We start from the raw sequence: 25,308 nt of genomic DNA on the forward strand, positions 1-25,308 counted from the left end.
CCGGGACGGTTTGTTTACCTGCCGTGTCCGCAGGTTCGGCCAATCGCGGCTCCCACTGGCTGTGGTTCGCCGCTCCAGGCCACAGGAAGTGGTGGCCAGCACATCCCTCAGCCCTTGCCACTTCCAGCAGCTCCCATTGGCCTGGAGCAGCGAACCACAGCCAGTGGGAGCTGTGATCAGCTGAACCTGCAAATGCTCCAGGCCAGTGGAGCTTTCCCTAAACAGGCAGCGTCTCAAGTTTGGGGAACACTGATTTAAAGGATTGAGAACCTCTGTTTCAGGGCCTCTTTTTTCTCTCTCTCTCTGCTCCTTAATTTGCTTTATTTTTTTTGTTTGAAATTAGCCCACATGATGAAAGTATCTTGAAGTGCTTTACAACATAAAGCTGATAAGCAAGAATGCATACAAATATGGCTTACAAGTTGATTGGAATCATTCCGGGGTTTTTACTATAAGCATTCTATTCTGCACCTTGTGCGTATGCAGCTTTACTTACAGAATAACGTGCTGTTTATTCCCAGGACCCCTGCCTCGTTCAGTGGTCTGGATGCAAGTTCCGGTCAGAATGGGGGGCCCGATGGTGCTGTACACTGTATAAATAAGCCAGTTGTTCTTTCTTCCACAAAGTGACATTTCTTCTTCCTCTCCATTTCTCTCAAACTGGACTAACTAGCTTCATAGCTTTTGAAGAACTTGAGACGTGTCAGTGCAGTGTTAAGCTATGACTGTGCTGTGATTTCAGATGATGGGACGATTCTTCAGTGGTTTGGCCCAGTCTGGAGCATGGTGCTGCTTTGATGAATTTAACCGAATTGATATTGAAGTTCTGTCTGTGATTGCTCAGCAGCTGATTACTATTAGGAATGCTAAAGCTGCAAAGGTAATATCTTTTTTTATTAGATATTAAAACCCACGTAGTGTTTTATGTACATTTTTAATGAATGCCATGCTTGTGAAGAGATCTAGACTGACAACACAGAGATCTTAAATCCTTTATTTAAGCACAGTAGAGGTACAGCACAGACTGCAGCAATGCAAGTTTCTCCAAAAATGTGGCATAACCCTGACCTAGTGAGGTCACTTTTAAGGGTCCGAGGGTAGTTGTTTCTATCAGGGCCGGCTCTGGCTTTTTTGCCACCCGAAGAAAAAAAAAAAAAAAAAAAGGGGGAGGCCCACCGGAGCAGCAAAGCAGGGGGAAAAAAAACGGAGCAGCAAAGCGGGGGAGGGGGGGGGGTGGAACAACACAAAACCTGCGCGGCTGGAGCAGCAAAGTGGGAGGGGCGGGGGAGAAAAAATGACGTGGCCGGCAAAGCAGGAGAAAAACAAAACAAAAAACCCTAAAAGGTGGCCGGAGCCAGGGGACTTCCTGTGCTGCAGAGTGCGCACCCGGTCTAATGGGGGAGGAAGAGGAGGGAGCGGGGGCGAGAGAGAGAAGGGGGGTGGCCAGTGCTTCAGCGAGGCGCTCGCCACACAGCCCCAACCACCGCCTGCCAGGAGAGCTCCACTGTGCTCCGGTCGGTGGGGAGGGAAGGATGCGGGTTGCTCTGCCGAGTTTGCTCCAGGGCGCTCCCCTCCTCCATGCCGCCACTCCTTACCAGGCGGCCAGAGCAGCAAAAAAAAAACCAAAAAAAACAGCCGTGCCGCCCTAGGTTTGGGCGGGATGCTGCCCTGTAGAATCTGCTGCCTCAAGCACGAGCTTGCTCAGCTGGTGCCTGGAGCCGGCCCTGGTCTCTATCCTCCACATCCATTCAGTCTTTATCCTTTATCATGAGATTTCCAGCAAGGGTGCTAAACAATGACAGCTATAGGCCTAATCCAGCAAAGACTTGCTACTGTGCATATGACGGGTTGGATCACAGAAACCCCCTTTGGGGCTGCCACCTGATGTGCTTTGACTACCTCTGAGTCTGTTTTCCCTGCCAGCTTAGGACTTCAGTGCCCTGCCTAGATTGAGCCAGACACACTTGCCTGCTACAAACCCAGACCCAGGTCTGAACCACGTCCCCCAACAGCTGCAGGCTTAACTGAAAACAGCTTAAGAAGTGTTCCTGTCTCTAACACTCAGATGCCCAACTCTCAATGGGGTCCAAACCCCAAATAAATCCATTTTACCCTCTATACAAAGTTTATGCAGGGTAAACTCATAAACTGTTCGCCTTCTATAACACTGATAGAGAGATATGCACAGTTGTTTGCCCCCCTCACGCCAGGTATTACTGCATACTCTGGGTTAATTAATAAGTAAAAAAGTGATTTTATTAAATACAGACAGTAGGATTTAAGTGGTTCCAAGTAATAACAGACAGAACAAAGTGAATTATCAAGCAAAATAATATAAAACACGCAAGTCTAAACCTAATACAGTAAGAAAACTGAATAGAGATAAAATCTCACCCTCATATGTTTCAGTAATCTTCTGTCACAGACTGGACACTTGCCTAGTCTGGGCACAATCCTTTCCCCTGGTACAGCCCTTGTTCCAGCTCAGGTGGTAGCTACAGGATTTCTCATGATTGCAGCCCCTTTTGTTCTGTTCCGCACCCTTATATAGTTTTGCACAAGGTGGGAATCCTTTAACCCTCTCTGGGTTCCCACACCTCCTTCTAAATGGAAAAGCACCAGGTTAAAGGTGGATTCCGGTTCAGCTGACATGATCACATGTCACTGTAAGACTTCATTACTCACTTGCCAGCACACATGTGTACAGGAAGACTTGCAAGTAAAACAGAGCCATCTACAGTCAATTGTCCTGGTTAATGGGAGCAATCAAGATTCCAAACCACCATTAATGGCTCTCACTTTGCATAATTACAATAGGCCCTCAGAGTTATAGTTCATATTTCTAGTTTCAGATACAAAAATGATACATACATACAAATTGGATGACCACACTCAGTAGATTGTGAGCTTTGTAATGATACCTTACAAGAGACCTTTGCCTAAAGCATATTCCAGTTACATTATATTCACACTCATTAACATATTTTCATAAAATCATATAGAGTGCAATGTCACAGTGCATGTCTTTACTCTTGCATGTAGACCCATTGAAGTCAGTGGGATTACATGCTGGAGAAAAGATACGCAATAGTTACTGTTTGCAGAATTGGGTCTGAGATGGCATGTTTCATGATGTTGAATTAAAATCACCACCTCATATGACAAGAGGAGTGGTCCTCCATTATTAATTTTATTTAATGTTCAGATATTAAACCTTTAGGTTCTTCAGATTCTTACTTTTCAGGAAAATATAGTTAAATCCTTATTTTTTAGTGTTTAATGAGGTGGATTATTGTTCAAAAACTTTTCCCAGCACAACTCTGTGGATGTTAATTAATTCTAACCTGTAATCTTATGCTATTTTCACTTAATTTCAGTGCCCACTAGAGACCATCAAATTAATTTCAGTTGAATTCTATAAAACAAATCCATCTAATTTCTTGCCTAATTTAGCGTTTGTCAGTACTTTTCTTTCATGTACACTTTCTTAGTCACAGAATATTAAACATTCTTGCCTTCTGCCATTTTTAAGCTCCTCTCTAAAGAGTCTGATAAATTATTGCTTACTTTTAATTCCATTCCTGAACATTCCAGTCTGTGGTCCCTCTGTGTGTCATCATACCAAATGAAGGATATGTATGTGCACAGCAACTCAGGTAATGCCCTGCTCCATTTATGTAAAAGTATTAGGGGAGTTGGATTCATTCACAGTAGAAAAGAGTAGAACTTGAGGTGACCTTCTGTAAATGGAGATTTCGAAATTCCAGAAGAAATTAATAAAATCGAGAGAGAAAAATTGTTCACATTGGTGATTCCAAAACTAGGAGTCTACCTACACATTTGGAAACAGTCACAACTGGTGGCTAGATCTTCTGGCTCAAACGAGAGCTGTGCACCCAGCACGATTTTATGTGTGGGGTGGGGCAGAGCATGGAGACCACAGCTTCACAGTGGCCCCCACAGCAGGCTTGCAGAGGAGAGAATATGGGGAAGAGGCATGGGGAGGGCTGTTGGTTTTCATCTACCTGAATCCATTGTTGTGACCCCACTGTGTCGGGGCTGCATAGCAGACCATGGATGGTATTGCAGCCCTGAAACTGAAGTCATGGCTGTGAGGGGTCTTTGTGGCTGTCCTCGCTGTTTTATTTCCCTACCTAGAGCTAAGGCAAAGGCCAGGTAAATGGGCTCTAGGTTTGGCCTATCAGGCTTTTCATTTAGAGAGATCATTAAGCACTTTCCTGTACATCTCCATAGATCCTTTCCTACACAGAAAACATTCAATGGCATTATAACTCCACTTTCCAGGAAGCAGGAAGGTAAAAACAATCCACCTCTGCCTCATCTCAGATCTCCTTGTTGAGGGATGGCTTTTATCTTTTATTCTTATTCAGCCTTCCTCCACAGAGTGCAGATCTTCAGTTCTTGGGGTCAGGGTCGCTAGGTACTGAAGACTTTCAGAAACCTGATTTCGCAACAAGTGGTCCTGATTGAGATGGACAATCAGGTCACCATATTCTGAAGCAGCAAGCAGTGAAGCATTGTGCCCAATATGACTTGGAATTCTTAGTGGAGAAGGAGGAGGTTCCATCCCACAAAAGGTTCCTGGTCACCACTTACCTAGCAGCAGAGGACCAGGAATCTAACCAGACTGATCCAACCTCTTAAAAAACTCAGTGCCTCTGTCAGCGTTTTCAGTTGGTTAGATTAGTGTTAGAAATTTTAGCTTTGATTATTTTATGTATGGAAGCTGTTTCTTTTATTCATTTGTATTTGTTCCAACACCTCAATGTGGGCTCATGGATCCTACGATGGATCCAGAGGAGAAGAGGTGAGGATTTAAGAGATGTGCCTCTTGCTCTGCTGAATTCCCCACTTCAGATGCCCATAGGAGGTGTCTGGCTTAGCTGGGGGAACAACATGCTTCTTCATGGTGCATGATCATCAGCAACTTCAGCCCAGGAGCTCTCAAGGAGCATCAGAGACAACTTCAAGCCCTTCTAGTTCAGGCGGCTCTGGGGCCAAACCCTCTATTCCATAACTGCTGGTTTGGTGAGAACTGAGGGGCCTGCATTGGTCATTAGCCCCTCAGGAAATAAAAAGCAGCCTCAGATTCCACTGAAGGTACCGTCCTCTGTGTCTGAACTGAAAATAAAGCCTCCAGTACTGAAGGATCCTAAACCAGCAAATCCTAATTCTAGACATGGTGGAACCTCAGAGGTGTCTTCCTCTGTTAGCAGAGCCAACTGTTGTGGGAAAGCCCCACCTTTTATAACCAGAAATGCCACAAAGCTGTCTGCTGTGCTCATCAGGATTTCATATTTATTTCTGTTTGTTTCACATTTAAAACCAGGTGTGAAGCCAGTAGTTTCATTTGGTTTTTCAAAAGCTTAGAAATTAAAATGCATTATCCAAGTGTATTCATACTCAGATATAAATGCAAACCACAATTCACCATCTGTAAAGTCCTAATTTTTAAAAAAGAATGTGTGATTTTATTTTTTGTAGAAATTTAGTATAAAGTATATTGACACTTCACTTTTTTTTAAACAGCTCTCTCGATTTATGTTTGAGGGACGTGAAATAAAGTTGGTTATGACCTGTGTGGCATTCATCACAATGAATCCTGGCTATGCTGGACGAACAGAGCTACCTGACAATCTAAAAGCTCTCTTCAGACCCTTTGCAATGATGGTTCCAAATTATGCCTTGATTGCTGAGGTACCTGTAAATATAGGGAATGTTATATGCTGTGGTTTGCAGGATGTCAGACTAGATAATCACAATGATCCCTTTTGTCCTTAATCTATTCATCTATAATATATACGATAAACTTGTTGCAAGTGTTTATTTGAGGGCAATGTTACCGTTTAATAGTAATGAACCACAATATTATCATGAGTGTCTAGTCTCTATCTCCCTGGAGTCTTCTCAAATATGCCATTAACGAACTTATGCTTGTGTGTAGATCTCTTTGTAAAATATTTCCTGGAAAATTGGAATTTCTTCATAAATATACTTAGTTAATCCCACACAGCATTTCTCTGTTTGGACATGACATATATTATGTCTAATGTCACTCAGAAATATAAGTCCATAATTTAAAATATTTGCTGTACTTTATTACATACTCTTAAGTGTGAGACTTTTGATCCTTTACAGCTAGACAGTGCAACCCTTCCCTGCAATGGTGAGTATTTACTCACTCAAATATTCCCATTAAAGTAAATGGATCTATTAGTAAATTCTCACCAATGCAAGGCTTGCAGATCTAGCCCTTAATATTTTCCCAAAGTAAATTGATTTAATGCTTTATTTCCTGTAGACAGAAGAAGACTGCATACCTGAGAGTGTTTGTAAAAAAAACTATAGTTAAAATAAATTAATGCAAAATTATATTATTTTAATACATATATTAATATGCATACATTCAGTGTCAGTTGAAGACAATGTGAGAGCAGCACTGAGTTTCTAGAAATAAAAACTTCCAGTATTTAATAAAAACTGTAGACATCTCTTGTGTACGTTAGGTGATTCTGTATTCTGAAGGATTTGAATCTAGTAAAATTCTTGCAAGGAAGATGACTCAAATGTACAAACTTTGTAGCGAGCAGCTTTCTCAACAAGACCATTATGACTTTGGAATGAGAGCAGTCAAATCTGTATTAGTCATGGCTGGGTAAGTATCCTCATACTGTATGAGCTATAACATTAGTATGAATATAATTTTACATACTTAGAAATATTAACAGTTTTATGTTTTAAATCATGTTTGGGTTAAGAAAGATTCCTTCTGTAATTACAACTATTGTAAATGAAATGTAGATGATCACTGCATGATTTTTACGTAATACATTTATACAGTAGTGCAAAGTTTCCCAAACTTCGGATGCCACTCGTGTAGGGAAAGCCTCTGGCAGGCAGGGCCAGTTTGTTTACCCTTCATGTCCGCAAGTCTGGCCGATCGCGGCTCCCACTGGCTGCGGTTTGCTGCTCCAGGCCAATGGGAGCAGCGAACCGCGGCCAGTGGGAGCCGTGATCGGCCAGACCTGCGGACACGTCAAGTAAACAAAGTGGCCCTGCCCGCCAGAAGCTTTCCCTATGCAAGTGGCGTCCCAAGTTTGGGAAACACTGCAGTAAGGTAATACATGAAAATAGAGAAATTACCTGGTTATAGGGACAGTGTAGCCTGGGAGCATAAGACAGTATATGTATTAATGCATACATTCTGTCTATCTTCATCAGAAATATCTGAAAATGGCTTATTAAACATATGGATTTCAAAAACTGCACTTTTTTCTACATACTAAAAGGAAGACACATTTAGAGGTCCAGAAAAAAAAAACCAAACCCCCAAACCAAACCCTATTAGTTACCTCCTGAAGATAAGTAACGAGCTTGTCTGGAACATGCTGTAGTCTTTCTGGATACACTTACTTCTGTTGGTGATGTGATTGGCTAACATTGTTTCCAGACTTCAATATTACTGAATTCTGAGGAATAAATAATAGAAACGTGGTGAGTAGTCAAAAGCTGGAGTTCAGATATAAGTGGATTTTTGAGTTAACACAACATTTTATCGGGACAGTGTAAGTGAAATGTACTAGAATTATTAGGGAGTCATTTTATGAGAGGTTATTTACACATGTTCACCTACAGTACCCATGAATAATAGTTGGTATAAAAATAGATTGAGTGAAACTGAGACATTTTGTTTGCTTTTTGTTAAAATTCAGGTCACTAAAAAGAGAGAACCCAGATCTGAATGAGGAAGTGGTATTAATAAGGGCTTTACGAGATTCTAACCTACCGAAATTTCTTGCAGATGATGCTCTTCTGTTCAGGTAATTTTCTATAATACTAGTTTGTTTTCTTCATCTAGTCATATCACATTTATGTTGCCATAGTGAAAGAGAAGACCCAACTTTCTAAGTGTAGTTTATTTTGTATTTTAGGTGGAGAGACTGTTGCACTTAATGTCTAACACAGTGGTTCTCCACCTAGTTACAGTTGTGTTATGTGGGCTGCATCCATACAAGATGTATGTACATCTACCAAAAAAAAAAAAGGCTTATTATTTGTTATAGGACAGCAATATGACTCAAATCAGTATAGTACCTTTTATTTCAACACTGGCAAAGGTCTATCAAGAGCATTTTTAATTAGTAAAATAAGTCAAAACATTAACTGTTAAAATGAATTAATTGACTGTAAGGGTGGCATAGGATGGTGTATTCCCAGCATCCAATCCCTCACCCAGGGACTGCCCTCCATGAACCCACCCCTTCCAAGGATTGCCCCACAACATCAACCTCCCCATCCAGGGACTGTGCCCCAGTATCGAGTCCCACATCCAGGGACTGCCCCTCATGCACTGGATGCACCTCCCAAACTAGCCCGCTGCACCCCCTTCCCCATGCCCCCTGCAGCCCTAGGCCCCTTCACCCCCTTCCCCATGCCTGCTGGTCTCCTACTTCAGCTGCACGGAGCTCAGGTGTGCAGTCCACCCTGCCCGCCTGCCACTGCAGTCCTAGTGCCGGCAGCCTGCTCCAGGTAGGGTCACTGGACCCATGATCCCACGAGGTGAGGGTGGGGGCTGATGCTGGGCTCTATCCTGTGCTACACCATTTTTTCACACACACACACTCCTACTGGGTGTTTAAAGTTAGGCACCTAAATCCATATATTGGCACCTCAATAAAGCCCCAGTTCAGGAAAGCACTTAAGCATGTGGCTAAGTGCTTTGCCTAAGAGAGGCCTGGTGGGTTTGTTGGTTTATTTTTTTACAAGTGCTGAGTACCTGTAGCTTCCATTGACACCAGTGGGGTCTGCAGGTTTATATTGATATCAGTGGGGGCTGCAGGTTCTCAACAACTCTGAAAATTAGGTCACTAGTTCAGGTACCTAAATATGGGCTTAAGTTCTTAACCGTAGGCACCCACATCTGCAAATGTTGGTTTAGGCCCTGGAGCAGTTATTCTAGCACATTAGGTGATAGCTATATACAGGAGCTATCCAAGTGAAAAAAACAACAAACTAGAATGGATATGGAGTACTTCAGTATGAAATAGATGTTTTAAAATATATAATCATGTCATTTTAATTAGTTTAATGTAATTAACAAAAACAAAGTTTTTTTTTTCTTTTTGTCTCCGACAGTGGGATTATTTCTGATCTTTTCCCGGGAGTCATAATCCCAGAACATGACTATGGGATACTACAATCAACAATTATAGATGTCATGCTTTCAAAAGGATTGCAGCCTGAAGCAAGCATGGTTCATAAAGTCATACAGCTCTATGAAACCATGTTAGTAAGGCATGGTGTTATGCTTGTTGGGCCAACAGGAGGTGGAAAAACTACAGTTTACCAAATTCTGGCACAGACTTTAGGAGTTTTACATGAGGCTGGTGAGGAAAACCCTTTTTACCAGCCTGTCAAAACCTATATTCTGAACCCCAAATCAATTACAATGGGTGAATTGTATGGTGAAGTTAATAATTTAACTCTCGAGTGGAAAGATGGCTTGATGGGTCTTAGTGTTCGAGCAGCTGTTAATGACACCACTGAAGATCACAAGTGGATCATCAGTGACGGGCCAGTGGATGCATTGTGGATTGAAAACTTGAACACTGTTTTGGATGATAACAAGATGCTTTGCTTGGCAAACAGTGAAAGAATCAAACTCACACCTTCCATCCATATGGTGTTTGAGGTACTGTAATTTCTTGGATTTTAATATTCATTGTGATATTCCTGGTTTGCTTCGCTTAATTTATGGACTATATTGTTATATTGATAAGATATATGATCTGCAGCTGAATTTATCAAAGAATCAAAGAAGATTGGGTTGGAAGAGACCTCAGGAGATCATCTAGTCCAACCCCCTGCTCAAAGCAGGACCAACCCTAACTAAATCATCCCAGCCAGGGCTTTGTCACCACCTCCCTAGGTAACCCTTTCCAGTGCTTCACCACCCTCCTAGTGAAATAGATTTCCTACTATCCAGCCTAGATCTCCCCCACTGCAACTTGAAACCATTGTTCCTTGTTCCGTCATCTGCCACCACCGAGAACAGCCGAGTTCTATCCTCTTTGTAACCTCCTGTCAAGGTTCCTTCCCCTCTCTGAACATTAGGGTACAAATGTGGGGACCTGCAGGGACACTTCTAAGCTTAATTACTAGCTTAGATCTGGTACAATGCAACCATCCGGAAGTCAGTGTCTGGAACACTTCCTGTCCCCCCAAAACTCTCCCCTCCCTGAGTGGCCTTGAGGGACTTCACCAATTCCCTGGTGAACACAGATCCAAACCCCTTGGATCTTAAAACAAGGAGAAATTAACCATCCGCCCTCCTTTCCCCCACCATAGACTCATAGACTCATAGACTCATAGGTCAGAAGGGACCAATCTGATCATCCAGTCTGACCTCCTGCACAAGGCAGGCCACAGAACCCCACCCATCCAATTTTATAACAACTCCTATCCCAGGACCGAGTTATTGAAATCCTCAAAAATGGTTTGAAGACCTCAAGCTGCAGAGACACCACCAGCAAGCGACCCGTGCCCCACGCTGCAGGGGAAGGCGAAAAACCTCCAGGGCACCTGCCAATCCGCCCTGGAGGAAAATTCCTTCCCGACCCCAAATATGGCGATCAGCTAAACCCTGAGCATGTGGGCAAGAGTCACCAGCTAGCACCCAAGAAGGAATTCTCCGCAGCAACTCAGTACCCATCGCATGCAACATCTCCCCGCAGACCATTGAGCAGACCTGTCTGGTGGTAATTCAAGATCAATTGCCCAAATTAACGATCCTATCATAACATCCCCTCCATATACTTATCAAGCTTTGTCTTAAAGCCAGGAAAGTCTTTTGCCCCCACTACTTCCCTCGGAAGGCTATTCCAGAACTTCACTCCCCTAATGGTCAGAAACCTTCGTCTAATTTCAAGTCTAAACTTCCTAATATCCAGTTTATACTCATTCGTCCTCGTGGCTACATTAGTACTAAACTTAAATAATTCCTCTCCCTCCCTAACGTTAACCCCCTTGATATATTTATATAGGGCGAGCATATCCCCCCTCAGCCTTCTTTTGGCCAGGCTAAACAAGCCAAGCTCTTTGAGTCTCCTTTCATAAGGCAGTTTTTCCATTCCTCGGATCATCCTCGTAGCCCGTCTCTGAACCTGTTCCAGTTTGAATTCATCCTTCTTGAACATGGGACACCAGAACTGCACACAGTATTCCAGATGGGGTCTCACCAACGCCGTATACAACGGTACTAACACATCCTTATCCTTGCAGGAAATACCCCGCCTGATGCATCCCAAAATCGCATTTGCTTTTTTAACAGCCATATCACATTGGCGACTCATAGTCATCCTGCTATCAACCAGTACCCCAAGGTCCTTCTCTTCCTCCGTCGCTTCCAACTGATGCGCCCCCAACGTATATCCAAAATTCTTATTATTAATTCCTAAATGCATGACCTTGCACTTTTCACTATTGTATTTCATCCTATTTCTATTACTCCAGTTTACAAGGTGGTTCAGATCTTCCTGAATAGTATCCCTGTCCTTCTCCGTGTTAGCAATACCCCCCAGCTTCGTGTCATCCGCAAACTTTATTAGCACATTCCCGCTCTTTGTGCCAAGGTCAGTAATAAAAAGGTTAAATAAGATCGGTCCCAAAACCGATCCTTGAGGGACTCCACTGGTGACCTCCTTCCAGTCCGACAGTTCACCTTTCAATACGACCCTCTGGAGTCTCCCCTTTAACCAGTTCCTTATCCACCTTACAACTTTCATATTCACTCCCAGCTTTTCCAATTTAACTAACAGCTCCGTGTGCGGAACCGTGTCGAACGCCTTACTGAAATCTAGGTAAATTATATCTACCGCATTTCCTTTATCTAAGTAATCCGTCACCTTCTCAAAGAAGGAGATCAGATTGGTTTGGCACGATCTACCTGTAGTAAATCCGTGTTGCAATTCGTCACAATTACCATTGACCTCTATGTCCTTAACTACTTTCTCCCTTAAAATTTTTTCCAAGACCTTACATACTACAGACGTCAAGCTAACAGGCCTATAATTACCCGGATCACTCTTATTCCCTTACCAGTCCCTGGTGAGTCCAGATCCAATCCCCTTGGATCTTAAAACAAGGAGAAATTAACCATCCGCCCTCCTTTCCCCCACCAATCCCTGGTGAGTCCAGATCCAATCCCCTTGGATCTTAAAACAAGGAAAAATCAATCAGGTTCTTAAAAAGAAAGCTTTTAATTAAAGAAGAAAGGTAAAAATCATCTCTGTAAAATCAGGATGGAAAATACTTTACAGGGTAATCAAATTCGTATAACCCAGAGGAACCCCCTCTAGCCTTAGGTTCAAAGTTACAGCAAACAGAGGTAAAATCCTCTCAGCAAAAAAGGACATAAAACTAATCCGCCTTGCCTGGCTGTTACTTACAATTTTGAAACATGAGAGACGTTTAGAAAGATTTGGAGAGCCTGGATTGACGTCTGGTCCCTCTTAGTCCCAAGAGCGAACAACCCCCAAAACAAAGAGCACAAACAAAAAAACTTCCCTCCACCAAGATTTGAAAGTATCTTTTCCCCCTATTGGTCCTCTGGTAAGGTGTCAGCCAGGTTTACTGAGCTTCTTAACCCTTTACAGGTAAAAGAGACATTAACTATCTGTTTATGACACCTCCCTTCTGGTAGCTGAAGGCTGCTATCAAATCCCCCCTCACTCTTCTCTTCTGCAGACTAAACAAGCCCAGTTCCCTCAGCCTCTACTCATAAGTCATGTGCCCCAGCCCCCTGATCATTTCCGTTGGCCTCCACTGGACTGTCTCCAATTTGTCCACATCCTTTCTGTAGTGGGTGGGGCCCAAAATTGGATGCAATACTCTAGATGTGACCTCACCAGTGCCGAATAGAGGGGAATAATCACTTCCCTTGATCTGCTGGCAGTGCTCCTACTAACACAGCCCAATATGCCATTAGCCTTCTTAGCAACAAGGGCACACTGACTCAGATCCAGCTTCTCATTCACTGTAATCCCCAGGTCCTTTTCTGCAGAACTGCTACTTAGCCATTAGCAGTGCATGGGATTCTTCCGTCCTAAGAGCAGGACTCTGCACTTGTCCTTGTTGAACCTCATCAGATTTCTTTTGGCCCAATCCTTCAATTTGTCTAGGTCACTCTGGACCCTATCCCTACCCTCCAGCATATCTACTGCACCCCCCACCTTAGTGTCATCCACTAACTTGCTGAGGGTGCAATCCATCCCATCCTCCAGATCATTAATGAAGATGTTGAACAAAACCAGCCCCAGGACTGACCCTGAGGCACTCTGCTTGATACCAACTGCCAACTAGACATCAAGCCATTGATCACTACCCATTGAGCCCGACAATCTAGCCATATCTGTCTGTTTGTAATTTTTGTCCTGACCAGTCTCTGTTTTTCTTTCTAGCGAGGATGAGAATGGGGATTTCTCCACAATGACTTCCCTTTCACATGGTAGCAATTCAGGGTCAAAGCCAAGCAGTCTTTGACATCAGGTAGTTACCTGGAAGCTAATATTAGACCTGAGTAACTTCTGTTATCTCATTGTATCTCTCCTGGTCACCTGCTCACACAATCTTATTTTTACCCAGAAACTAAGTTGCCTTTCTGATATAATAATATTATTCATAGATCATAAAAAGAGAGCTAAAACGATTCCTAGCAGATTTCACTGTTTGGAATTTTTTTCTGATACCCTGTCAGGATTAAGTTTCACCTCATTATCTGATTACCCTCAACATAGTGCCACTCTATGCGATTCTTTTCCCTCCTTTATGTTTAAACTCTCTGGTTCTTACATTCCACTTACCAATAGCAGGGAGGGACAGAGGGATAGCTCAGTGGTTTGAACATTGGCCTACTAAGCCCAGGTTTGTGAGTTCAATCCTTGAGGGCCCCATTTAGGGATCTGGGGCAAAAATCTGTCTAGGAGTTGGTCCTGCTTTGAGCAGGGGGTGGGACTAGATGACCTCCTGAGGTCCCTTCCAACCCTGATATTCTATGATCATTTAGCCAGCCTAGATATTTTAGGCCAGATTCATTCCTACTGTATTCCACTGGGATCAGTATTTAGTTGGATGATACGTATGCTGCTGCAGCTATTCAGACAGCCAGGAAAAAACTAACCAAAGTTAATCAAACTGGAAAAGCCTCATTACTGTTGAAAATGCATGCATTTGAGTGCTTGAATATGATCACTGACATGGTGATCTGGCTGATGTAACTGGGAAAATACTACGTATTATTAATGATGAGTATTGCATTGGGAGCCTAGCAATACTCAGAGTGTTCAAGAACTCTTATAGGTATGATTAAATAGAAATAACATCCGCTAAAGTTCTGGAAACAGTGAATTCTCCAAGCCAAGAGTGACCTGTAAGTATTCAAGAAATTGTGCATTTGCTTTCTCTCCAGTATAGCCAAGGATTTGTGAGGTGTTCACATTTCTAACTGTTCTAGAAAAGCTCTCTTGTGTAAAGAATAAATTAAAATGCACTTATGAGTGCTCTCGTGATTTGTCATGTCAAAAACCTGATTTAGTTGCTATATTATATTGTTGACACAGTTTTTCCATGGTTCCAAAACACTTCACTAGCAGACCTATTTATTGATGCTTAACTAATCTGGTTTTTGGTGTAACTGGTAAGTAAAGCTGTTCTCTGTGTGAATATGATCATAATTTACACACTGGTGGATAGTGATGAATCAGCATGCCAAAAAAAAGAGAAATTCCTTTACCAGTTATGCATTTTTGTCTTCTGATTGGAAGGAGGAAATTGCAGACGGACGATGGTGATCAAGAAGCTAATGCGGAATAAAATGAATAAAGTGGTAGATTACAGTTCATACTTGAATGCCTGTCCACAAGTTAACTCAGGGTGAAGGGAATTGGAAATATACCTTCTCTGTTAGGTGCATTTGAAATATACGGTATCATGTTTTACATGCAATATCCATACACTTCAGGTACAAGATCTGAGGGTTGCCTCACCTGCAACAGTTAGCCGATGTGGAATGGTATACATTGACCCCGAGGAACTGAAATGGGTCCCATATGTACAGACTTGGATGGCAGGTCTTCCAAATAAAGTAGGTGTCAGAAAAGTTAGTTTTACATACTAATGTCACACTTTCAAATCTCCCCCTGAAAGAACTTGTTAGCAACAGATATTTAATAAATATTAAGGATTTATATATTTATTTATTAATTTTAATTAATTAAACAAAATTATTATTAATAGTAACATTTTAATAAACCAGTAATTATAATTAACTGTAACAAAGTAGGAATCTAAATGTATAAAATATATAAAAATATGCAGAACATGCATCTAAGTGTTTTTCCACTTCATGAAACATTCCAGATTGTTATTTTTCTTCAGTGTAATAAATCATGCGAATAAGGATTACTGACATGAGTCAGGGTTGCAGGAACAGGCCTGTCAGCATAATCCTTCATTTGTATATCTATAATATATAAAAATGTGTTGTGTGTGCATGTGCACAAAATTTATCAGTATATTCTGGATGTCAAGGATGCTGTACAGCTTGTTGTTATGATGTATGCTTTTTTCAAAACAATTTTTTAAATATTAATAAAAATATTGTTTTCATTTTAGTTAAATGAGGAAGCAAAACAGCATTTGTTTGATCTGTTTTGTCGCTATATTGATGATGGTCTAAAGTTTGTCAATAAAAAATGCTCACAAGCTATTCCACAAGTGGACATCAGTAAAGTTACTACACTTTGTTGTTTACTGGAGTCTTTGCTGTTTGGAAAAGGAGGCCCTGATCTTAAAATGGTACAAGTATTTAACATACTAATATATAATACACTTAAGATATGTAGGAAGCACTTACGTACAATTCTTATATAAAGTGTAAATGTGGAATAATCACATTCTATGTTAAATAACTTGTTTTGTTTTGTAGCTTGTGTTGTTTGATTTGAAATCATGAAATCTATTAATGATCTGAACTGACTGATATTCAGAAATGATAGTTTCTTTGTTTAGAAGAGCACTGGTACCTTTCTGTTGAGTGAGATGTTAGCTTTTAGACCAGGGGTCTCAAACTCCTGACCTGCAGGCCATCTGCCGCCTGCGAACCTCCCCAGTGTGGCCCGCAGGGCATCAAGAGTTTTGGGGCCTGGTCTCTCCCTTGGCCCCACCTGCTGCCCCCAGGCGCTCCCCCCACCCACCCCAGGCAACTTACAATGGCCTGAGGCCCCAGCAGTGCAGCAGAGCTGAGCAGTGTCTGCCTGTTCACTCCATGTGTCTGCTGGCCCCTCCCTGTGGCTCCAGGGTGGGGTGGGGCTGTGCCTCCACATGCTGCCCCTGCCCCGAGTGCCCCTGCGGCCAATGGGAAGCTATGGGGGCAGTGCCTGGGGGCAGCTGCATGTGGAGACCCCCCAGCCCTCCCTGCCTTGGAGCCCCAGGTAAGCACTGCACCTCCTGACCCCTTCCCAGATCCTGCACCCCCCCATCCCCAAACTCCCTCCCAGAGCCTGCACCCCCTTCCCTCCTCCCCCCCAATCTCACTCCCAGAGCCTACACCCCCACCCCTTCCCCTCATACCCCCTCCAACCCCCAAACTACCTCCCAGAGCCTGCACCCCCATCCCTTCCCACACACCCCTCCTGCCCCCAGACTCCCCCCCAGAGCCTGCACCCCCTTCCCATGCCCCCCCACCACCCAAACTTCCTCCCAGAGCCTGCACCGCCTCCCCCTTCCCACACACACCCCCTCCCCCAAACTCCCTCCCAGAACCTGCACCTTCTCCCACTTCCCACACCCCGCTCCGCCCCCAAACTCCCTCCCAGAGCTGGCACTCCTCCCACCCAGAGCCTGCACCCAGCACCCAAACTCCATCACAGAGTCTGCACTCCAATCTCCTACCCCAGACCTCCTCTCCCACCCAAACTCCCTCCCAGAGCCTTAGGCAAGTAGGGGGTGGAGTTTTGGGGGGTGGGTTCTGGGTGGCATGAGTGACATTACTGACCCACTGGGAGGATTTGAGAACTGGCACTAGCCCTAAGGTAAATTGAGTTTAAGACCCCTGTTTTAGACCATGTTGAAAAGTAGTTTTAACTTGAGTGAACTGGAATTTGCATTTAAAAATACATTGTAAAATAAAATACTATCAAAATACCTTTCTCCATGTGGCCCTAGCCCTTTGTGCCCCCTGCGGCCCTAGTCCCCTGCACCCCCTTCCCCATGCCTGCTGATCTCCTGCCTCAGCTGCACAGAGCTCATGTTGTAGACTTGTGAAGTGTGTTATTCAGAATGACCAGGCAGGCTCATAAATTGAACATTTTTAAACTCTATTGGCCCTTGGATTGAGAACATGCAGAGCTTACTCTCCACGAGTATTGTTGTTATTGAATACTAATTCAGCTTTCATGACAGCAGGACTCTTTTTAAGACATTGAAGTAATGAAAAGTAATATACAAAATATAAGGATTAACTATCTTTCTTCTTTATAGGATCAATCAAAATTAAAAACCATAATCTGCCAGACTTTTGTTTTCTGCTATTTATGGTCACTGGGTGGAAATTTAATGGAAAACTACTGGGATACTTTTGATACATTTGTGAGACAACAGTTTGAGGACAATCCTGAAGCCAAGGTAAAGAAACAAGCTGACTCACGGCATTTACAGTAGCTTCTATATATAAGGAGGCAGGGGGATAATGTAACAAGTGAAGGTAGCAGAAAGGATCTTCCCTTCTAAAAGTCCTAACCATATGTGGTCATTAAAGATGCTGTGGTACTTTTTTTAAAGATCCAGGGCCTGATTCTTCATTGCTGTGTACTTTGTGTAATCATTTACACTGATGCAAAGTGAAGACAAAGTGCTACCAAATTAGAAAGGTAGCATTTCACACCTGCTTTGCACTCACACTGTACAGGTGTAAATCTGACAGGAGGGGCTAGATTGGCAAAGAAACGGCGTGGTGATGTTGGTTGTTACCCTGGTAACTGAGATTCACAAAGCCTGAGTTCGGCATCTAGGCTCCCTATGTACTGAATGGGAAGAGAGAGGTGCGTCTCTGGGATTCACTAAAGCCTGCGAGCTAGGCGGCTCCCTGCCTAAACCAGCCAGTGGAGGAGGCCAAGCTGAGAGGCATGTGCTAAACCCCACCACTTTCTCGGAGATAAGTCCATGCTGTAGAGAGGTGCCTCCCTTTGTTGGGGCTTCTCGGCTGACAACGCTCTCTTGGCGTTAGGGGCCTACGTGGTTTTGGCATCCCAGGTGAGTACCCTAACAACTGGACTAAAGGTTATGTGGGAGGTCATCCTCCTCCCCACTCCCACCCCTCCTGCCTTGTGTATGCTTCCTGATAGGATCCCGATCTGGTAGGCAAGGTCTGAGCACACTTACTGGATTGGGCCATGCAGGCAAATTAGATGGAGGAACACCTATCTTCTACTGTTTCTTGCTCTGCGGACTTAGGTGTCTGGATCCTGGCATGGGGCTGCAGTGCGTGTGCTCATAAGAATGGCCATACTGGGTCAGATCAATGGTCCATCTAGCCCAGTATCCTGTCTTCCGATAGTGGCCAATGCCAAGTACCCCAGATGGAATGAGCAGAACAGGGAATCAAGTGATCCATCCCCTGTCACCCATTCCCAGCTTCTGGCAAACAGAAGCTAGGGATACCATCCTTTCCCATCCTGACTAATAAGTCCAGCAATGGCTATCTTCCTTGAACTTATCTAGTTCTTTTTTGAACCCTGTTATAGTCTTGGCCTTCACCACATCCTCTGGCAAAGAGTTCCACAGGTTGACTGTGCATTGTGTGAAGAAATATTTCCTTTAGTTTGTTTTTAAACCTGATACCTATTAATTTCATTTAGTGACCCCTAGTTCTTATGTTATCAGAAGGAGTAAATAACACTTCCTTATTTACTTTCTCCACACCAGTCATGCTTTTATAGATCTCTATCATATCCCCCCTTAGTCATCTGTTTTCCAAGCTGAAAAGTCCTAATCTTGTTAATGTCTCCCCTAATCATTTTTGTTGCCCTTTCCTGAACCTTTTCCAGTTCCAATATATCTTTTTTGAGATGGGGCAACCACAGAAATAGAAACACAGGTGCCTAGGGAACTTTTACTGCAAAACATTTAGGTTCTGGAGGGTTCAAGGACAGCTGAGCAGGGGCTTTGTGAATCCCACTGGGGTCTGATTCTGGCATTTAAGCACTTAAGGTGGCACCTAGGTGCCTAAGTTCTTTTGTGAATGGAGCCCAAGGTGCATGGCAATGGAGAATCATTAATCATAATGTCCTAAATTCCTCCTGCAGCTTCGTTTTCCTTGTTTCTGTTTTGTTAGACAGCTGCCCCTTCCACCCCAGAAGTGGTGACATCCATGAGATACAGTGTATTTTTCTGCATCCTGATCTCTCCCCTTGTCCAAGACACTTGGGGTTGTACCTCTTCTCCAGGATATGCAGGAAGCAATTTAGCGCTTGTCTGTCTGGGGATATTAAGGAAAGTTAAGGCAAATCAACTCAAGATGTGAAGTAAATGGGCATAAATTCAAGTGTGTTAACCGCCATGTGGAGGCTCTCGTTCAGGAGCAAAGCGATTTAGTTCACTCTAACTTAATTCTCCCAACTAAGGCCATTTTGCTTCTGAATGAGAGCAACCATACAGGGAGAGGGGTTAACGTGCTTTAATTTATATGCACTGACTCCACAGCCTTAGTTGATTCACCTTAACCTTTCTCAAAAAGAACAGGAGTACTTGTGGCACCTTAGAGGCTAACAAATTGGTTTGAGCATAAGCTTTCGTGGGCCACAACCCACTTCATCAGATGCATAGAGTGGAACACACAGTGAGAAGATATATATACATACAGAACATGAAAAGGTGGAAGTTGCCATACCAACTCTAAGAAGCTAATTAATTAAGATGAGCTATTATCAGCAGGAAAAAAAACACGTTTGTAGTGATAATCAAGATGGCCCATTTCAGACAATTGACAAAAAGGTGTGAGAATACTTAACATGGGGAAATAGATTCAATTTGTGTAATAACCAAGCCACTCCCAGTCTCTATTCAAGCCAAAGTTAATGGTATCTAGTTTGCATATTAATTCAAGTTCAGCAGTTTCTCATTGGAGTCTGTTTTTGAAGCTTTTCTGTTGCAAAATTACCACCTTTAAGTCTGTTACTGAGTGACCAGAGAGGTTGAAGTGTTCTCCTACTGGTTTTTGAATGTAATGATTCCTGATGTCAGATTTGTGTCCATTTATTCTTTTGCTTAGAGACTGTCCAGTTTGGCCAGTGTACGTGGCGGAGGGGCATTTCTGGCTTTTCTGAATGTCCTATGTTGACTTCTTAGACTTCTCCATGGAGTCTCCAGGGTTTGGCCATCCCCCAAGCAATCCCTTTCCAAATGATTTTGAAGCCACTTTGGGGTCATAGTTGAACAGTTCCCTTCTCATTCTGTCACTGGAAGAGATTTGAAAACAACCAAAACACAGGTTTCTTCTTCGAGTGGTTGTTCATGTCCATTCAAAGTAGGTATGCGCGCGCCACGTGCACGCCAGCCAGAAGATTTTCCCTTAGCAGCGTCCGTAGGGTCGGCCCGGGCGCCCCCACCACGGCGCCCATAAAGGGGCCTGCTGACCCTCCACCTTCTCAGTTCCTTCTTACCACCGGTGACGGCTAGCTGGAACTTTTCTTGCGTAGCAAGTTGGCAGTGTCCTATCCTTACTATTTAGTCCATGTATTCAGTCATATTATAGTTAGTTAGATAGATCTTTGTATATAGTTTTTCGTAGTTGGGGGGTCCCCCCCACCCAGAATCTTTGTCACTCTCTGGGGCATGCCCGGGTCCCCTGGCTTCAAACACTCAAGGACTGCGGGAAATTCATGTCCAAAAGTGACCCACACTCTGCATGTTTGCGGTGCCTTGGAGAGAGTCACCAAAAGGACCAGTGCTCTATCTGTAGAGGCTTCTGCCTGCAAACTCTGAAGGACAGGGCTCAAAGGCTTAGAGTCCTCCTGATGGAGGCGGCCCTGCGACCACCCTCGGACCCAGAACCGGTTGAGGCGGGGCCCAGCACGTCGTCCTCGGTGTGGAGTGCCCTGGCACCGACATCAGGACTTAGGGCCCAGCCCAAGTCGTCGAAAACCCGGCACCAGACGGAGTCGGGTCATAGGAAGTCGGCCTCAGTGTGGCACCGCTCACCTTCGCCAGTGCCCGCCAAGAGAAAGAAGCCGGTGAGGGATTGGTCACTCCACCAGGATCCGAGGCCGATGCCGTCCGCGGGTGTAAGCAGACAGGCTGGGCTACAGCCCTCCGCGGTTCCATCAGCTCCCGCACCGCAGACAGGGTGGTCGAGTCCGGACCAGCCTAACTCCCCGGAACTCAGCGGAGACATACGCCCCCCGTTGATGCCGGAGGCGTTCGAGGTCGCCTCAGACCTAATGGGCCTCCCGGCACCGGCCTTCCTGCATTGTAGGGAGTTGCCTACTGTGGTCTGTCCGCCAGTACAGTCTAGAGGCAAGCTGGCCATGCTGTCAACTCCCTCCCCGCACCGCGCTATGAAGGCGGCACTGGACCAGAGGAGAGGCTCCCCGCCGCCTCCACACTGCTCTCCTTCGGCACCGGGCGCTGCTCCCCCCCAGGTCCTCATACTCAGAGACCTCAGACTCAGAGGCAGACTGGTCGCGGAGCAGGAGATCGGTTTCGGGGGTGAGCCACCAACGTTACCCGCAGTGGCAGCAACAATGGCAGCCGCCCTCGCAGTGGCTGTTTTGGACTCCCTGGGCCTACCATCAGTCTGTAGGCCAGCCGTTTGGCCCTCGGTCACGGTCGGCTTCGGTGTCCTCAACATCAGTGGCCCTGGCGCAGCTGCCTCCCCCACCAGCACCATTGCTGGGCAGGAGTGTGCTATTGTCAAGTTCAGCACCCCCTAACCGGGCAGTGGCTCCAGTTCGGGCTCCGCCGACACCGCATGATACACCAAGTCACTCACTGGTGACCCCTGTACCGGCCACGGTGCCACATTTAGACTCGGAACCAGCACCGCAACCTCAGTACCGTGTGCCGCAGGACCCCGAGGGGCCGCATGCACCGAAGGAAGGGCTGCTCCATGTGATCTCCTAGTCGTCCTCCCCGGATGAGGCAGTCTCGGGCATGGCTGCGGCACCGGCCCTAGAGGACACTCGAATCCTCCAACAATTGCTTCGGCGAGCAACTCAAAGCCTCGCAATCCAAACAGAGGAGATCGAGGTGGATGCAGACCCTGTAGTGGACATTCTGGCCCCCTCAGGGCCATCCAGCATGGCCCTCCCACTGATAAAGACTATAGCGGATACGTCCCACACCCTATGGCAAACACCAGCCTCATTGGCCCCTACTGCCAAGAGGACGGAGCGGCTCTACTTCGTCCCCTCTAAAGGGCATGAACACCTGTATACCCACCCTCCCCCTGACTCCCTGGTAGTAGATGCGGCTAACCAGCGGGAGCATCAAGGGTTTCAGGGGTCAACACCAAAGAGCAGGAATGCAAAAAGACTTGAGCTCTTTGGTAGAAAGGTGTACTCCACGGGGCGTCTCCAACTCCGCATTGCCAATCAACATGCAATAGTAAACCGATATGGCCACAACACCTGTTTGGCCATGTCCAAGTTTGCAGAGCTCCTTCCCCAGGACTCGAGATCAGAGTTTTCGGCCCTAGTGGAGAAGGGCAAACTGATCTCTTGAGCCTCCCTCCAGGCCGCCTTAGATGCGGCGGACTCAGCCTCGCGCCCCCTCGCCACGGGCCTTGTCATGCGGTGGGGAGCCTGTCTCCAGGTCTCGTACCTGCCCTATGAGGTCCAGCAGATGATTCAAGGCCTCCCCTTCAAAGGGCAGATGCTGTTTTCGGAGAAAACGAACAGATATCTCCATAGCTTAAAGGACTCGAGGGCCACACTTCGCTCGCTGGGCTTGCATACCCCCGCGACTCAGCGCAGACAATTTAGGCCGCAGGCGGCCCTTCACCCATACCAGCCACAGACTCACCAGGAGCTGGGGTGCAGGTGGGGCAGAAATGACCGGAGGCGTCACCAGCGCCACCCCTCCGGCCAGGCGTCTAGCCAATCGAGACCACCATCCGGACCCAGACCCCCTATTTGATGGTATGGTCGAGGACGACCTACTGATAGAGACTCTAGATCCTTCCACCCCTACCTTTGGGTCACGTCTGTTCCACTTCTGCCGTGTCTGGTCAGACAAATGGGTGCTCCGCATGGTAGAGAGGGGATATTCTATCCAGTTCTTCTCCCTTCCACCCCACCAACCCCCCTCCCCATCTCTCTTCAGGGACCCTTCTCATGAGCAACTTCTAATTCAAGAAGTGAAGTCCCTCACGGAGGCAGGGGTGGTGGAGGAAGTCCCACGGGAGCTCAGGGGAAAAGGCTTCTACTCCCGGTATTTCTTAATACTGAAGGCAAAAGGGGGCCTGAGACCCATCCTAGACTTGCGGCAGCTGAACAAGTTTGTGCGAAAACTCAAGTTCCGCATGGTCTCCTTGTCCTCGATCATCCCCTCCCTGGATCCAGGAGATTGGTACGCTGCCCTCGACTTAAAGGACACTTATTTCCATATTGCCATAATTCCACGGCACTGTCAGTACCTCAGATTTGTTGTGGCCGACGTCCACAGTTCACGGTGGTCCCGTTCGGCCTGTAAGCTGCTCCCAGGGTCTTCACGAAGTGCATGGTGGTAGTGGCGGCCTTCCTGCGCAGGCGGGGCATCCAGGTATTCCCCTACCTGGACGGCTGGCTGATAAAGGGCCGCTCCAAGGAGCAGATAGAGACCCAGGTGTTGTTCATCAGGCGGACCTTTCTCAATCTTGGCCTCCTCCTGAACGAAGCCAAATCCACCCTGTCTCCGATGCAATGAATAGAGTTCATAAGAGCGGTTCTGGACTCCACCCACGCCAAAGCGTACCTGCCAGAGTCCAAGTTCCGTGCAATTTCCGAGCTCATCCTCGGACTGCACCGCGCCCCGGTTACCACTGAGCGAGTTTGCCTCTGGCTGTTGGGCCACATGGCAGCGTGCACCTATGTGGTGGTCCATGCCAGACTGCAGCTTCGCCCGCTCCAGTCCTGGTTGGCGACAGTTTATCGCCCGGTCAGGGACCCCCTGGACTCAGTGGTGTCCGTTCCCTGCTTGGTGCTGAGCTCGCTACGGTGCTGGCTCGACCCGCGGGAAGTCTGCATGGGTGTCCCCTTTGCTGCCCCGCAACCCTCCCTCTCCCTGGTGACGGACACCTCGGATCGAGTTTGGGGAGCGCACCTGGGACGCCTCAAGATGCAGGGTTTGTGGTCGCTAGAGGACCTCGAGTTGCATATCAATGTCAGGGAGCTGAGAGCAGTCTGCCTGGCGTGTTTGACCTTCCGGTCTCACCTGGCTGGCAGGTGCGTTTCAGTCCTTTCGGACATGGCGGCAGTTTTTTATATCAACAAACAGAGGGTGCACGCTCCTCTCCCCTCTGCGTTCACAATGCCCCTCACCTGTTCTTTCTTCTGGGGGAGCAGAATGGTTTGGCGGACACCCTCAGCCACTCGTTCCAGGGTCACAAGTGGTCCCTCCGATGGGATGTGGTGTGCTCAATTTTTCAGCTCTGGGTCTTTCCCCGGTTAGACCTGTTTGCTTCAAGGGAAAACAGGAAGTGCCGATGGTTTTGCTCCCTCCTGGGCCGCAGTCGGGGGTCTCTGTCGGAAACCTTCCTACAGACATGGGAGAACTGTCTGCTCCATGCCTTCCCTCCGATCCCCCTGATACACAGGGTGCTTTTAAAGATTCGCAGGGATCACGCTAGGGTAATCCTGATAGCTCCGGCGTGGCCACGCCAGCATTGGTACACGTCACTCCTGCACATGTCAGTTCAGGCACCCCTGACGCTGCCCCTACTCCTGGACCTGATCACGCAGGACCAGGGCTCCCTCCACCATCCAAACCTCGAGTCCCTTCATCTCACAGCCTGGATGCTCCATGGCTGATCCTGGTGGAGTTGCAGTGCTCCCAGCAGGTCAGGCAGGTGCTGCTAGGTAGGAGGAAACCGTCCACCAGGGCCACCTACCTGGCTAAATGGAAGTGCTTCTCCATATGGTCGGGTCAGCGGGGTTACGACCCGCTGGGGGTACCAATTCCCGCTGTCCTTGACTATTTGCTTCACATAAGACAACTGGACCTCTCCCTTTCCTCCATTCGCGTTCACTTGGCAGCCAT

The 25,308-nt window shown here is 46.0% G+C and overlaps 1 protein-coding gene across 10 annotated transcripts in view; it reads left to right on the forward strand.

Moving 5' to 3' along the window:
* The window catches only part of DNAH6 (dynein axonemal heavy chain 6), a 228,254-nt gene that overhangs the window by 67,806 nt on the left and 135,140 nt on the right, over positions 1–25,308 (forward strand). For all 10 annotated transcript variants that reach the window (XM_050944316.1, XM_050944319.1, XM_050944320.1 and 7 more), the window contains 8 exons: positions 743–880; positions 5,551–5,718; positions 6,528–6,676; positions 7,734–7,841; positions 9,157–9,712; positions 15,038–15,160; positions 15,691–15,873; positions 17,557–17,700. In XM_050944316.1, coding sequence (XP_050800273.1) covers positions 743–880; positions 5,551–5,718; positions 6,528–6,676; positions 7,734–7,841; positions 9,157–9,712; positions 15,038–15,160; positions 15,691–15,873; positions 17,557–17,700 — 1,569 coding nt within the window. The remainder of the gene's footprint in view (positions 1–742; positions 881–5,550; positions 5,719–6,527; positions 6,677–7,733; positions 7,842–9,156; positions 9,713–15,037; positions 15,161–15,690; positions 15,874–17,556; positions 17,701–25,308) is intronic.

This window comes from Gopherus flavomarginatus, chromosome 3 (assembly GCF_025201925.1).
Source record: "Gopherus flavomarginatus isolate rGopFla2 chromosome 3, rGopFla2.mat.asm, whole genome shotgun sequence".
Taxonomy (NCBI): Eukaryota; Metazoa; Chordata; order Testudines; family Testudinidae; genus Gopherus; species Gopherus flavomarginatus.